Source organism: Lactuca serriola, chromosome 1, assembly GCF_051521515.1.
Source record: "Lactuca serriola cultivar US96UC23 chromosome 1, Lser_US96UC23_V15, whole genome shotgun sequence".
NCBI lineage: Eukaryota > Viridiplantae > Streptophyta > Magnoliopsida > Asterales > Asteraceae > Lactuca > Lactuca serriola.
The window spans coordinates 13,031,113-13,047,247 of NC_136408.1; the positions used below are offsets into that span (position 1 = coordinate 13,031,113).

The 16,135-nt window shown below is 36.4% G+C and overlaps 3 protein-coding genes across 17 annotated transcripts; 1 reads left to right on the top strand and 2 right to left on the bottom strand.

Moving 5' to 3' along the window:
• Nucleotides 1–206: 206 nt before the first annotated feature.
• LOC145049171 (erythroid differentiation factor-like protein) lies at nucleotides 207–9,462 on the top strand. Of its 8 annotated transcripts, none has more exons than XR_013683261.1 (10): nucleotides 207–598; nucleotides 686–807; nucleotides 1,306–1,513; nucleotides 1,601–2,321; nucleotides 2,408–2,599; nucleotides 2,778–2,852; nucleotides 3,296–5,362; nucleotides 5,457–5,773; nucleotides 8,786–8,953; nucleotides 9,110–9,462. XR_013683261.1 is itself a non-coding variant. In XM_078997708.1 (9 exons), the coding sequence occupies exons 1-8, from the start codon at nucleotides 414–416 to the stop codon at nucleotides 5,751–5,753; spliced, it is 3,867 nt and encodes a 1,288-aa protein (XP_078853834.1). In that variant the 5' UTR covers nucleotides 207–413; the 3' UTR covers nucleotides 5,754–5,773; nucleotides 8,786–9,462. The 8 variants fall into 8 exon arrangements, 4 of the variants coding, with proteins under 4 accessions (XP_078853834.1, XP_078853897.1, XP_078853978.1 ...); XR_013683273.1 differs by having other exon boundaries at nucleotides 8,786–8,930; XR_013683264.1 differs by having other exon boundaries at nucleotides 8,863–8,953.
• Nucleotides 5,749–7,821, bottom strand: CDPK2 (calcium-dependent protein kinase 2). Its single transcript, XM_078998214.1, has 6 exons — nucleotides 7,299–7,821; nucleotides 7,082–7,225; nucleotides 6,769–6,921; nucleotides 6,564–6,679; nucleotides 6,090–6,482; nucleotides 5,749–6,026 (listed from the first exon to the last, which is right to left on the bottom strand). Exons 1-6 carry the CDS (start codon nucleotides 7,819–7,821, stop codon nucleotides 5,883–5,885), a joined length of 1,473 nt encoding a protein of 490 aa, XP_078854340.1. The 3' UTR covers nucleotides 5,749–5,882.
• A 326-nt stretch (nucleotides 9,463–9,788) lies between the features above and the next one.
• LOC145049528 (uncharacterized) lies at nucleotides 9,789–14,967 on the bottom strand. 8 transcript variants are annotated; one of them, XM_078998084.1, is made up of 10 exons: nucleotides 14,690–14,967; nucleotides 14,033–14,483; nucleotides 13,713–13,864; nucleotides 12,984–13,383; nucleotides 12,544–12,905; nucleotides 11,813–12,212; nucleotides 11,031–11,192; nucleotides 10,682–10,916; nucleotides 10,308–10,530; nucleotides 9,789–10,002 (listed from the first exon to the last, which is right to left on the bottom strand). In XM_078998084.1, the coding sequence occupies exons 6-10, from the start codon at nucleotides 12,191–12,193 to the stop codon at nucleotides 9,870–9,872; spliced, it is 1,134 nt and encodes a 377-aa protein (XP_078854210.1). In that variant the 5' UTR covers nucleotides 12,194–12,212; nucleotides 12,544–12,905; nucleotides 12,984–13,383; nucleotides 13,713–13,864; nucleotides 14,033–14,483; nucleotides 14,690–14,967; the 3' UTR covers nucleotides 9,789–9,869. The 8 variants fall into 8 exon arrangements, with proteins under 8 accessions (XP_078854210.1, XP_078854058.1, XP_078854099.1 ...); XM_078997932.1 differs by having other exon boundaries at nucleotides 14,576–14,967; XM_078997973.1 differs by having other exon boundaries at nucleotides 13,713–13,813; nucleotides 14,033–14,967.
• Between the last annotated feature and the right edge of the window lie 1,168 nt (nucleotides 14,968–16,135).

Consider the following 16,135-nt stretch of genomic DNA (forward strand, 5'->3'; position numbering starts at 1 on the left):
AGGTAAATGCTAAAATACTGTTTGGTGGTAGTTTTCTACTTTCTTATGTAATACTGTAGTTGTTATACATAATACATTTTATGACATGAATTGAAAATGAAACACTAATAATATTTCGAAAAAAATATAATCATATCAAATTGACAAAACAAATTTAAGTATAGAATCCGATATTAAAATAAGAGTAAATTATACGATTCGTCCTTCTGACGAAGTGTCAATCTGCAATCGTCAAAAACTCCACGCTTTGCCGATTGCAGATTTATTAAGCAGGTCTACTCGTTAAAGGGTTTTAGCCACAATTAGTCCATAACAACTGCAGCATTCCTTCTCTTAAATTCTGGACAAGTGTTCTGTGTATCGTTGATTGGTAACGCAAGCAAGCGTAAACACAAAGGAATCATTAAAGAAACATGGAAAAATCCCTGTCGTCGTCGTCTATGTCGAGTCGAGAAGGCTCGCCGGAGCTTCAGTGCGTCGGTGAACTAGAAATCGTGAAGGCAAAACCACCGGTTGGTTTTCTCTGCGGGTCTATCCCTGTGTCTACTGATAAATCTTTCACTGCCTTCGATTCTGCTCTCGTTCCTTCTGCTCCAGCGTAAGAAATCTGATCAAACCTTATTGAAACCCTATTTTTTGCACACGGTTGATGATAGTTTTAACGACCATTGCCAATTGTTCTTAGGGAGGGAGCGCCAAGGTACCGGGTGATTCCGACTGAGACTAATCTCAAAACTTTGCCGTTTCGGCCAAATATTCCGGAAAAGGTTCTCCCGATGGTTGCCGCTCATTCTAGGACCGGTGGAGGTATAGTTTTACTTGGCTTATATGTTCAAACCTATTGATAACATTCGGTACTGTTAGGATTACGATCGTCAAATAGCTTCATACATTGAGTTCGTCAATATAGGGTGGTTATTGGCCTGCTTCGCTACTTTGAGCACTGGAATGTGACACACAACCAATTTGAGATATTTTTAGATGCAGCTTAGTACTAGCTTTTTGGTAAATTTTATGAGTTCATCTAATTAACATGTGGTCTGAATTCACATAACTGAAGTGTCTGGACATGAATGTTGATACAGTAGAATTCATGCCTTAATTCAATTCTAAATGATGAAATTCGCTAATACAAATAGAAGGTTCAAGTGGTTGTATGAAATTACCTACCATATTCTTGCTCTATCATCTTTATGTGTAGATTAATTCGAATTAGCAATGTAAGACTTTGATGTAATATGCATATGAGTGTATGACACATCATATGGAAGGACGATCTCTAACTTTTCTTGATGTACTTTCTAGATTTGCCTTATGAAAGTGCCACTATTGCATCAAACCTTAGAAGGAAAGGAGAAGCCCTTGCTGTATCTGGTTTAACAGAGTATGAAGATGAAATCGATGTTATTGCTCCAGCTGACATTCTCAAGCAAATATTTAAAATCCCGTATTCCAGGGCTCGACTCTCGATTGCAGTACATCGTATTGGACAGTCTCTAGTATTAAATACAGGGTAATGGAATCACAAATTCCAGTTCCATCGAATTTCACCACAATCTGCTTATTAGTAACACTTTTTTAATAACTTTTTGTACTGCAGGCCTGATGTTGAAGAGGGAGAAAAACTGGTTAGAAGACATAAGCAGTCACAATGTGCAGAAAAATCTTTATTTTGGAATTTTGCTATGCATTCAGTCCGGATGGAAGCATGTGATTGTCCTGCAACTCAAAATCCCGAGCCAGAGGAGCGGCTGAATTCATCATTCCTGCCTGGAAATAGAACTTCTGAGTATCCGCAAGGGAAACAAGATAGTTTTTTATGGGGAGGGAAGAAGAATCAAAGAAACAAAGATAATGATTCTGTAAAAAAGGTCACACAAGTCAAAGAAAAGTCAAGATCCTCAATGCAAGAGTCGGATATGTATAGAAGAGTGAATCGTGATGGATTCTTGAGGGTTCTTTTTTGGAAATTTAATAATTTGCGCATGTTTTTGGGGAGTGACTTGCTTATATTCAGCAATGAGAAATACGTTGCAGTGAGTTTGCACTTGTGGGATGTATCTAGACAGGTTACTCCATTGACATGGCTTGAAGCTTGGCTTGATAATGTGATGGCAAGTGTACCTGAGTTAGCCATCTGTTACCATCAAAATGGTGTTGTTCAGGGATACGAGCTGTTGAAAACGGATGATATTTTTCTTTCCAAGGGTGTATCTGAAGATGGGACTCCTGCTTTTCATCCTCATATTGTCAGACAAAATGGACATTCGGTTTTGCGGTTCCTTCAAGAAAATTGCAAGCAAGATCCTGGAGCTTATTGGGTATTTCTTGGCTCTAGTTTATCACATTTTAGCTTCTTATTATGATAATTTGCTAATATTTTGATTGTTTTTTTGGTTATGTACAGCTGTACAAAAATGCCGGCGAGGATAACATTCAACTTTTTGATCTTTCTGTTATTCCCAAGAGTCATGCCACCAACAACTGTGATGACGACCCTACCTTTATACCTTCTTTAATTAATAGAGGGAGAAGTGATTCTTTACTCTCACTAGGGGCGCTTCTCTATCGTGTTGCTCACCGGCTTTCACTTTCCGTGGTGGGGTTTATATTCCATCTCTCTCTCTCTCTCTCTCTCTCTATATATATATATATATATATATATATATATATATATATATTGTATATATATATATATATATATATATATATATATATATATATATATACAATAGTAAATAGAGGATTTACTTATTAATACATTTTTTCTTCTGCAGTCTCCTCATAACAGGGCAAGGTGTGCAAGGTTCTTGAAGAAATGTCTTGATTTCCTTGATCAGCCAGATCAACTGGTAGGTAACACTTTTGTTTGATAAGTGTATCATCTTAAGGGGCGTTTGGTTAGCCTATTTCATGGGATTTATCCAGAATTGGAATTCAGTTCCATTCCAATCCCACGTTTGGTTGCAAATGGGTACAGAAATGGATCTTGTCAGATGTCATAAAATCCTTTGACATGGATTCCAACATTACATCCTAAAATCCATCAGTTTTGTTTAAAATACTTGAATATTCTCTACCCTAGAATTTTACGACTAAAAGCATCTCGCCTTTTCATCTGCTTTTACTTTTTTGCTTAATAATTCTACTCCATTTCCTGCCAATCAGATGCGTGACAGAATTCAATTCCTTCCAGAACATTTTACAAACCAAACTCCCCTGTGATATATGCGTAGTTGGTAATCTTCATATCCGATATCAATCAAACTAATTATTAATGCATTATAATGAACAGGTTGTACGTGCATTTGCTCATGAACAATTTGCAAGGCTACTTTTAGATTATGATGAAGATCTGGATTTGACATCAGAAGTTATTGTAGTTGATGCCGAAGAAGAGTCCGACGAAGGCTTCACTGGGATCTCTGAATTAATAACCCAAGAAAGTTTCAATCCCAACAAAGAGGATGAAAATGGAACAAATACACCTGAATCCACAAAACTTTTGGAGTCAAACGAGGCCGAATCAGTCGACACCATAATCCAGCCAACTTCTAACTACAAAACTGTTGAGTTATCTCCTACATCTACCCCTGTAATTCAACATAATGTTGATCTAATCTCTTCAAAGCTAGCAGCAATACACCATGTCTCTCAGGCTATCAAGTCTCTAAGATGGAATCGCCAGCTACAAGGCTCAGGAACCCATAACAGACCCGACCACAGTGCACCGTTACCAATCGATTTCTCTGTTTGTGCATGTGGTGACACTGATTGCATTGAAGTTTGTGACATTCGAAAATGGCTTCCAACTTCAAAACTCGATGATAAATTATGGAAACTTGTTCTTTTACTTGGAGAATCTTATCTTGCTTTAGGAGAAGCCTACATGGAAGACAGTCAACTCCAACAAGCCTTCAAAGTTGTCCGTTTAGCATGCTTAATTTATGGGTCAATGCCACAGCATCTTGAAGACACGAGATTCATCTCCTCAATGAGTTCATTAGAGATTGATATCCACAATACAGAAAACAAAACCGAATCGATAGTCGCCCATTATCTTTTCTGGGCTAAAGCATGGACACTTGTTGGAGATCTGTATGTTGAATTACATTTAAAAAAACCCGATGAGAAACCACCTGCTCGAGAGTTAAAAGTGTCACCAGAAGTTCAAAAGGAGGTTGAAAGACTGAAGAAGAAACTCGGGAAGTTTAACCAGAGCTGCTCTTCTTGCTCATTGGTTAACTGTAGTTGCCAAAGTGATCGAGCCAGTAGCGGGAGTAGTGCGAGCAGTAGTACTGGAAACACTCGTTCATTTAGAAAGCCCTCTGAAAAAACCGGTTCCAAGAGCTTATCTTATTCATCTGACGTGGCAAAACCTTCTAAAGAGACTGAATCTGATTCAAAAGAGACAAAAGAGAATAATGGTGGCATTTTCAAATACCTTAATTGTTCTAACCATAAAGATTTAGACCATAATCTAACTACTGCTCTTCATTGTTATAAAGAATCCCGAAAATGTTTAGAGGGGCATTTTAGTAATTCGACCGAGTTACAAGCTCTTCTCAAGAAGAAAGGATGGGTATGCAATGAATTAGGCCGAATGAGACTTGAGCGAAAGGAAATTACAAAAGCCGAACAAGCCTTTTCTGAAGCTATCAGTGTGTTCAAACAGGTTTCTGATCATAACAACATTATCTTAATCAACTGTAATTTAGGCCATGGAAGAAGAGCAGCAGCTGAAGAGATTGTATCACAGATGGATCATTTAATTTTCAACAATGCTCGCAGCCAAAATCTTGAAGCTGCAAAATCACAGTATTGTGAATCACTTAAATTTTATCGAGCAGCAAAGAAAGAAGTCGATAGTGTTGGTGAAGAATCCAGTGTCCTTTCTAGCAATCTTAGCAATGAAGTTTACACACAATTTGCTCATACATATCTAAGGCTTGGAATGCTTTTAGCGAGAGAAAATACAACAGCTAAAGTTTATAAATCTAAATTGGAATTCGGGAAACATGAGATTTCAGCGAATGATGCGATTACAGAGGCTTTGTCAATGTATGAGTTACTAGGGGATTTAAGGAAACAAGAGGCTGCGTATGCATATTTTCAGCTTGCTTGTTACCATAGGGATTGTTGTTTGAGGTTATTGGAGACTGATTTGAAGAAAAGCAGTGTTTTGAAAGGTGAAAATAGTGTGGTCCAAAGAGTGAAACAGTATTCCTCAATGGCTGAGAGGAATTGGCTCAAGTCTATGGAGTTTTATGGGCCGAAAACGCATTCTACAATGTTTCTGACCATTTTGATTGAGAGGGCAGCTTTGTTATGTAGCTTGGCTAAGTCATCTAACGCGTATCCGGTATGATGACACCTGTATTAAGTCCTTTTAAATCAAAAAGAAATAGCATGTGCCATGTGGTAGTTTATTAACTAATTTTGATGTTTTCTTGTAGATGTTGGAATCAGCTCTGAATACTCTTCTTGAAGGACGCCAAGTGCCTGTAGACAGAATCACATTACAAAAGGATGATAATAATGTGTACAAAAGATATTGGAGTCAGCTACAGATGACATTAAAGAACATGCTAGCAGTAGCTCTTCCTACCAACACAAAGAAGCCTCTTGCTACTTCCCAACAAAGCACCCTGCCATCTGGAGATCTCAATAAACTCAAGGACCTTTACCGTTTATCTTTAAAGGCCACCGAGTTCACTCAGTTGCAAGCCATCCACAAGTTATGGGCATCTTAAGATAAAACCAATCTCATCAGGTATTTTTGCAATTCTATGATTTTATCCATTAGGTATTGTCTACACATTACATTAACAGCACTGAAAAGAAATTAAAAAAAGAAAAGAAAACAGGATGATTTTTTTGAGTTAATCTTGTGTTTTATTACTGTGACTGTCTCCTAAAGCTTCTGCTAAATCAAACTTTAGAGTTCCTCGTGTCGTTCTGCTTCCAATCCCTCCATCCGCCTTTCTCATCATCGCAGCAAATTCTCCATAATCTATCCGTCCGTCCTGTCACGCAAAACCAATGTCAAATCACAACAAAAAAAGACGTTAATACCCTAATATGCTTACATGATCTTGATCAATTTCTTTGATCATTTCTTCCAATGGAACATCCTGTAAACCGAAATCTCTACATGCTTGTTGAAGCTCATCTTGTGTAATATACCCACTGTTATCTTTATCAAAAAACGAAAAAGCTGCAAGTAGGTTTTCCTCTCTTTGCATCTTGTTTAAATGCAGTGTTGCTGTTAAAAATTCAGTGTAATCAATTGTCCCACTGTTATCAGTATCCACTGCATTCATAAGTTCCATGAGTTCAGATTCCATTACATTGTTGCCAATTCCAGCCAACCCTTCTTTCAGTTCTTTAAATGTTATTGTCCCACTGTGGTCTGTATCAATTGTTTTAAATAACTGCTTTAAACCACCGATCTCCTCTTCCGAAAGCCTTCCCGCAATCACCTAGAAACATTTATAAAAAAATATTAAAGCTAAATGTTGGATTATTTATTAAGAAAGATGAAAAAAAAAACGTAAACGTACCCGTAAAGCCATCTTTTTGAGTTTGTTCATGGCGGAAAACTGTTTGAGGCGTGATACAACCGTAGAATCTAATGGGTTGTCTGGGGCGACTTGGTCATCCATGATCCATGGGTGATCTGGTTTTCAATACAAAAGCAGTTATAACACAGTGGAGGGAGAGTGGGTTTGTAATAATTTTAATATGAGAATTATAGAACTCACTCACGTAGGACTTGATGAGCGGTTATTCTTTGCTCTGGGTTTCTATCTAGCATTGTTTTGATTAAATCTTTAGCGGTTTCAGTAATTTGTGGCCATGGTTCCGATTCAAAATCAAGTTGTCCCGTTAAAATCTTTTTAAAAATGCCCGAATCTGTCTCTGAAACCCAAATCACATAAAACATAAAACATAAAACAAGTACCATAAAAACCGGTTTCTTGGAAAAATATCTTGATTGTAGTTGGATATTTTTCGGTGTAGTAGAGTCTATGCCAATCATGTCTAGTGTAACAAACGCAAACGCAGACTAAAGTCTAACCTGCCCAAAAAGGTGGAACCCCGGATAGTAATATGTAAAAAATAACCCCGGCACTCCACACATCGATTTCCGGGCCATAACGTTTATGTAAAACTTCTGGAGCAACATAATACGCACTTCCAACCATGTCACACAAATACTCTCCTGAAACACATAAACATGTTAGAAGATTTTGTCAAATGGATTCGAAATCCTTCAAAAACAGAAAGAAAGGAACCTGGTTTATAGAAAATGGACAACCCAAAATCAATGGCTTTAAGCTGTGCATTCTCTTCATGACTATCGAACAAAAAATTCTCGGGTTTAAGATCACGGTGTATAACACCAAGAGAACGACAAGCCACCACCACCTCAACAACCGTCTTCATGAATTTAGCCGCCTGTCTTTCACTATACCACCCTTTGTTAACAATCCGATCAAAAAGCTCACCACCTGTACATAACTCCATCACCAAATGAACAAAAACATTGTCTTCATAAGTGCATTTGATCCTTACAACACATGGGCTTTCAGACAAATGATGCATGATTTGAATCTCCCTCCAGACATCATCATAATCATCTCTGCATAAAAGCTTCCGTTTGGGGATGGATTTGCAGGCGTAATCGATTCCGGTGGATTTTTCGGTGCAAAGGTAGGTGGTGCCGAATTGGCCATGGCCAAGCTTGTTTCCGATTGTGTAATGTTCCCTGAGGTTTGGGGTTTCGTGTGGGAGGACGTTGGTGCTTGGTTTCTTCATGGATCTTGATGAATTATTCCTCGTTTTCTGATATTCTTCTATTGCAATTTGGGAGACTGTTTGATTGATGGGTGGGAATGTTGAGAAAAGTATATTATAAAATGAAATATCATTGGACTATTGTAAAATGAATATTGTATTTTCGAACATTGACCCAAAATAGGTAGTGTTGCATAATTAGAAAGAGGAGTTTGTATAAATGAAAATAATTTTCACAAAAAGAAAAAAAAATCATTAATGGATTAAAATTTTATTCACAAAATTACCGTCTATTTTGTAGTTTTTTTATTATTATTAAAAGACAAGTTTTGTAAAATTTTCTTTTGAACTATGATATCATCTTTTTGCTAACTGACATCTATCATTTCAGAATAAATAAAATAAAAACTGCATTTGTACTTTCACAACGTACATTTCACAAGATAGATGGTTATTTATTATATTTGTTTAAAAGATGTTCATTTTGGTTTATTCACTCCTTATTTTGGTTATGTGCTATTTTTTTTTTCAAAACAAAACCTATTAAGCTCCTCACATTACCACTTCCATCTTTTTCAACTTTTACATGCTAAGCTTATGTGGCTATATAAAAACCTATGCCTATGTGACAATGTGCTAGGAGTTCTACCATTTTATCCACCTTAAGATTAAAAAAAAACACACACACATAAGTTATAGCCGGAAGAAAACTACAATCGGAAGAAAACCACCACACCACTATTGCCAAGATTGTTATTTCGAAACCATAAGAATGTTATTCCTTAACCAATTGAACTATGTCATTCGCCTAAGGGTTATTTTACTCGCTGTTGTGACTAATCCAAACATAAAATTGTACAGTACATCCTTGAAATGCACAGATTCAAAATTATAAACATTTTCTGCTTGTATGCTAGTATTCTGATTATTCATGTATTTTCTACTATTATCTTTGACTTAATCCCATGGTTTTCCCCTTTTGCAGGTTCTCGAATTCATACTCTTCTTTACAATGTATCCATGTATATGTCATATTGCTTACTCTGACTTTGTTTCCCCTAGTGTGCCCCATTTATGGTAGGTATTGTCTTGCACATGTCAACCTCCTCCCGTATAACGGGATTCCCAAGGTCTGTTGCTGCTGCTGCTTTAGGCGAGTTTTCTTTGAATGAAATAGCGACCATTTAACCACTCCCACATCATTTTTGGCATAGTTACACAGCCTTGTATTTCACTTTTATAGTTGTTATATGGTGCCTTTAAATTTCAGAGATTAAAACTCAAATTTAAGATCTGATTGTCTATGCAGGCTTGCCACTACATCACAAGATCTAGTCAATCTCACATTGGATTGGATATAACACATAGCTGATGATGTATGATGATTGTGTTTTACCATGGTGTCATGAGCTTGTGACTTTACAAGTCTACACCCAATGTGCATACCACACCATACGAGATAAAACAGATCTTGTTTGGTTCCATTGTTTAATGAGAGAGTGTGAGATTAATACATTAAACTCTAGATTCAACCCCTTATTTCTCTCTTATTTAGTCCATCAGTTTAACCCAAATATTTATAATTTCTTCAATTACCTTTCATTGTAAACATTATCATCATTAGTGGATATTTGAGTGGTTTGCTCCATCTATGTTTTATCATGATTTGGAATTTTTCATGTAAATCTTGGTGTGCATGTCTCCATTTGTTATTGCTTTACTTATTATTGTTAAATCTCGTTATATTTTAGTGATTGTATGTGTTATTTTCATACCATCAAAAGCATTTGGAGATATGGATAGTTTGCAACTCTTCACATTGATGTACTTTTACCTGTCTATGGTAAACTTTGTTCTTTAGGAACACTACTTCAGTTCAAGTCGTGAAGATGAGGTGGTTCCCAATTGCAAGAATTTGGTCGTCTCTGCTGCTATGCAATCCTATTATCTCTTTTTATCTTTTTATTTATGATTTAGCTCATCACTCATTAATCTTAATGACACAATTACTATTTAAACAATCTTGCTATTGTTCTGATTTTTATAGTTCAGTAATCTATATAACACAATCACTGAACTCTCTTTAACATTTTAGAACTACGAGTTTCCCCCAACAAATCAAGAAAGCTTGATATAATTTCTGAATCATTCTGTGTGTGTCTCTTATGCAACCACTCTTCCTGTATCCTAATGTTAACATCCCTACAATACAAATAATTTCAAAGCATTAAAAACCACAGGGAATTGCAGAAGCAGGACAGTTTTCTATGACGAATATCATCTGGTTGTTTTCCCTTGGGCTAGATGCAAAATAATAGCAACATACTTTCACTTCTTTTTATAACCAAATTATACTTTCAATTTTATTCTTATTAAAGCGTTTTTCTATGATTGGGAAGTTTTTTCAAAGAAAAATGTTGTAATAGGAATAAATAAAAGTAGAAAGTAGAAACCCATATTAAACAAGTAATGAAAGTAGGTTGCTATTTATGAAAATGAAATGTTACCTCCTCAAGGAAAGAACATGATAGTTCCTTCGGAAGTGGCTGGCATGCTTTGTGAGGGCATCTTGGACATAAGGTTTCCCAACGGTTCTTACAGCTGCAGCATTAAGTAGATTTTCTAATGAACCATGTTTCTTTATAAGTTTTAAGGCAGTTTTCATCCCAAAACCAGGCACCAGATGTTGAATTCCAGGAACACCATCTGCTTCATCACCTAAAATGCATCCTATATTATAAACAAGAGATTTCTGTAAGAAAAAAATACCCTCTTTAAAAATAGCATAATAAAAAACAAGAAATCAATCTTTCCAAATCCTCTGACAGATTGGACAACTTGAATTCATGATTCAAATCATCACGAGAAAGTATATACTTACTAAGACTTAAATCAGAGAGTGGATCACACTTGTATTGAGCTATGTAGTGATTCAAGGTATAAAATGACCATCTTTTTAAGTCAGGAAGAGGCATAACAAGCTGCACATCTTGACATATCAATTGCTTGAAATCTTTATCAGGAGAAGCAATAGCAACACGGTATCCCATTTCCAAAACTTGTGCAACAAGTGTAGCAACAACATCATCTGCTTCTTCACCAGGAATCTTCACAACCTGCATATATCATTATCATTCATATAAGCTAGAATATATATATTTTCTTTTTAATGAAAGGGATTCAAGTAATATTTGTTAAAAGTGATGGAATTATTACAAAGGATTACTGACCGGCACATTACATTTTGTAAGGGTATCTGAAATTAGTTGATATGATCTTCTTATTGGAGCTTTTGCTGATTCTGATACCCATGGTGAAAATTTTCTTCTGTGTGCTTTATATGAAGGTAACATTTGTTTCCTATATTCATGAGCTCTTTCTCCATCAATAACCTGCAAAAATGAAGTATGTCTTCCAAAGGTTAAATATGAGCAATACAAGTCTTTGTAAATATATTTTATTCATTAGTAATTTAGTACAAAAGGCTACTTGAGACACATTACATAAATTCAATTCCATGACATTTTGTCCTTATTGGTCATAGAGTACTACTATAAACTCATTATCTAGCATAGCATCCACCCCAAAACCTGGCGATTTGTAAGGATATGATGAAGTTTCTTAGCGTCTACTGTGATAGAAAAGACGATTGTTGAATGGATAAAGTACTACAGCAGCCTAGCAATCAATTGGAGATTCCATAAATAATGAAATGAGCTCAACATGCATAAACTATTGCTCAAATCAACTAAAACATATGGATAAAGTACTACAGCAGCCTAGCAATCAACTGAAGATTCCAATGCACTTCTTCTACTTCTCTGCTAGAAAAGAAAAAAAAAAAAAAGGAGCTATATTTGATTATATTGCTTCCAAAAAGTCTTTCAGATACCTTAAAATCCAAAGATTTTGACTTAAAGCACTGAGTTATCTAAAACGACCAAACTCTCATTGAGATAAAACAATTGACATGGCATAGAAACGTAATGGAGAGAGGAGAGGTGGTGCTTACGGCAATAACAGGGTCTGTAAGGCTGACTTCGCAGAAGAAAAGGGAAATCCAGTGAGCAAAAGAGTGTAAACTCGGGGTGCTACCATCATAACAGATTGGGTTCACATCCAAAAAGAACACCCTTTTCTTCTTCTTGATGATGATATTATTAACAGTAGCATCATCTCCCTTTACTTCGTTTAGGTCATGCTTTGGTTGCAACAGCAGCCCACCAACTGTTCGACCTTCCGTCCGAGAAGAAGAAGAAGCAATAAGGGCAGCAGTAGGTTTGGCTCGGAGCTTCGTGCGCCTGAAAGAGGGAGCTGAGCGAAGAGTAGTCGGATTATGAACACCCATACACATACCCATCGCCATACGAGCTTCTAGGACGTCCAACATCATCACATTCACCCTGCTGCACCTGCAAGTGTAACTATTTGGTCAATTGATTTGCCGAGGACTCCTAAAATAAGAAATTGGTTCATCACCGTGTACTCATTTAAGTGATTTTTAATGACAAAATTGCAAAAATGGTCCCTGTGGTATGCAAAATTTTGGGGTTTTAGTCCAAACAATGACTTTTTTGGTTTCGTAGTCCTTTTGGAGTGGTTTGTATGTGAAAATGGTCCCTCCAAAAACTGAAATGACTATAATACCCTTGGGGTATTTATTTTTCATTTTTCTTTCATTATTCTTAAATTTTAATATTTATTTATTTATTTTAACAATTAAAAAAATAAAAAAGGGCCCACCTCTTTCTCTCTCTCTCTCTCTCTCTCTCTCTCTCTCACACACACACACATTGGATATTAAACATATACACACACAAACACATGCTGATGACCATTAACGCTTCTTCTCTTAAACCCAGCATCAAAATACTCCCTTTTCTTCAATCAAATTATTCCCCATATGCGATATCACACATGTATGCTCCTCTAATAACTCGATTTTAACAACATCATCTTTACTGGGTATCTTGGTAAATATTATGATCGGCTGGATCTAGTATCCTGTATGTGAATTCATCATACTATTCTTCACCACAACTACCACCACCACTAATATTACACCACCACAACAGGAAACGAACACCTAAAACTTGAAATAATGTCTGGAACAATCAAGAAAACTTAATTATGAAATCTAACATGAGAATAGTTCCTTTAATAAAAACTACAAAAAAACCCACCTGCTCTAACCCATAATATAGACTTTTGCCAATGCTTCGTTATATGCTTTAGTGTCATACCCACTTGCAGAAAACTAGAGCACAACTACCATATTTGAAGATCAGGGCCGGTCTAAAGATATTTCATGCCCAGGACGAAAAGACTTAAAATGCCCATGTGGGACTATAAGGAATACATATACACTATACAATATAATGATAATTACTACAGCTAAACACTTAGAAATATAATTAAAATACATATATTTTTCTATGATAAACCCAAAACATGGAACAGGGTCTGGGACTAAAATGCCAATAAATAGAAAACTTAAAATAAATACATGTATCCTATGATAATATAAATTGCTAAATTAAAACACTTAGAAGCTTCAGTTTAGTGCCTCTACATGAATTGAATCTGTAAACAAATTTGAAAATACATTGACTCAGTAGTTTCTCACATCCAACCAGGTTTGGATAATAGATAGTTTAGAAACAATCAAGCTACTTAAAAATTTAGTGTTCATAAAGAATTTATGCTCTTTCATTTTTTAATCAAACTTACTAAACAAAAGATATTCCATACACGAAGGTAATTATTCCAATATGCCATTTATGAAATCCGATAAATACAATTGTAATGGCTTTTGACAGACTTGTAACTTAAAATCAAATATAATTAAAACTGGAAGTCCCAAAGAGTCCTAAATTGAAAAGAAAAAAAAACAATTAATATATAGAATTTACTTGAGAGATTGTAGATCTGTAGCCAGAAAAATGTAGATGAGGCAACACAAACCAAGCCACTAGGCAATTGCTAATTGGCAAAATCAGGAATCAGGTTCAGCCTGCAGAGTGCGGCAAACCTCAACTTCCAAGCCATAGAGAAATTGGGCAAACTTGCAAAAAAAAAAATAATAAAAAATAAAGCTGTGGTTTTTATTTAATATAGAGAGGAGAAGATATGCATGTTTTATTTATATTAAAATTGAAAGCTAAAAACGCAGAAGGTGAGAATGAGAAAAGGGGGCAACAGGCGAGAATGAGAAGGGCAGAAGCAAACTCACAATGCGAAAAATCGATAATTAGATTGTCAGATTGAGAGAATCAGTTGGAGATAGGGGCGTGATTCACAGATCTGTGAACGGTAATTCAACGATCAACAACTGGAGGATTTTTTTATACTCTTTGATTTCTGATCAATTATTAGGCGCGATCTCTGATTTTACGTGAATTTGGTTTCGCGCCTAAAGTCTCTCCACGATTTCACTAAGATGACTAATTTCCCCCAAATCCACTTCCCGTCTCCTCGTTTTCTCCCTGCTGCTCTTCTGTTGTGTGGCTGATGATTCGTATTTTTCACCGATTGCCACTTTCGATTTTCAGTGACACGATCTACATGCAACCAACGAAGGCCCAACAAATAAACATGCCCATAACAGATAATTAGAAACTGATGCCCCCATTGTACTTGCTGCCCTGGGCGGTGGCCCAGGTCGCCCTACGCCTGGGCCGGCCCTGTTGAAGATGAACCGGATATATAAATCATAACAAATTAAAAGGGGCGACGGTGCAAGTCTCTAAGGAGACGAAGGGGCGAGAGTCCCTACCCGGATCTAAACTGAAACAATATTTACCAGAGGAGTCTCTAACACTGCTATAAGCGGTGGCGCTGCTTGGTAGTTTTCAGATCTGTTTTGCACAAAAAAATGAGGAGGTGTTACCTGAGATCGACGGAGAAGTAAAGAAGGGCGAATGAGGGTTTCTTCTGAGTCGAAACGGGTGAAGATAGGGAGGGACCCGACAGTACTCGCCGGCTCTTCTTCTCCGGCAAACAAGGCTTACAGAGCTATTGTGATCGAGGCCTGTTTTCAGTGGACTTAATGATCGATCAAAGGGTGTTTAGGTTTGCTATTTAACACACGAGAGGAGGGGCTGGATAGGTTGATTAGAGGCAGCAGCCTCCGGTCTCTGTGTTTGGTTTCTCCAGTGGTCACAACAATAAGAGAGAGAGTAGGGCCAAATTAATTATTTATTTTCTTTTTCATTTTAATTAAATAGAAAAAACATAAAAAAAATATACCAAAAGGGCATTACAGTCATTTCAACTTTACAAGGGACCAAATCTACGTATAAACATAGTCAAAAGGACCAAAAGTCGTAGTTTGGACTAAACCCCCAAAAAAATGCATACCACAGAGACCATTTTTGCAGTTTTGTCATTTTTAATAAATTTATTTGGGGTTTACTACTTTTTTTTTTTGTAATACTATCATTAAACTTTACAATATACAAAATTGCAAAAATGGTCCCTGTGTTTGGCAAAATTATGCAACTTTGGTCCAAAACGATACTTTGATGCACCACTGGTCCAAAATTGGATTTTTCCATTGTTTTTGGTCCCTCCCACTAACTTCCGTCCATATACTCCGTTACATGCAACAAAGACGGGGGTATTTTCGTCTTTCCACCTCCATATCATCGATTACCGCCATATTGAATGATATACACAGTTAATGACCCTTCACTCTACGCACTAAACCCACTTCGTTGATCGAAAACCCTAATCGTTCATTGAAATCTTGCATTTGGTCATCAACCGCAATCGTAAGTTTGAATCCACGAGTATGGTCCAAATGTGGGAAATTAGGCCAAGAAATCAGTGTTTTGATGCAATCCGAATTTACGATAACGTACTCTGTTTCTTACATATTTCTTTGAAACAAAAAAAAAATCTTTTACAATACATATAAAGTAATGTTTTTTTGGTTTGGTTCATGATTTTTACAGAAGGACATCCCACGATGTTCACTATTGAGCTCCATCATGGAGGGAGGTTCACAAAATTTCCAGGGATAAGCTACAATGAAGGAAAATTAGACCACATTGACTTGGTAGACATGGATGAGTTCTCTGTGCATGAGTTGGACGAGGTGATGCTGAAGCTTGGTTATGATGTACCACCAGTCATTTACTACCACTATCAATTGCCAAATGGAGATTTGGAGTTTGGTCTTAGAGCTCTAGGGAATGATATTGATGTACTTAGTCTTGCACAGTACATTGAACATCATAAGATCATCAAGGTATACACTGAACATAATGAAACTAAGTTACTTACATACTTTATGTCTCCAAGAGTTAAACCTAGGGTCATAATTGAGGAAATA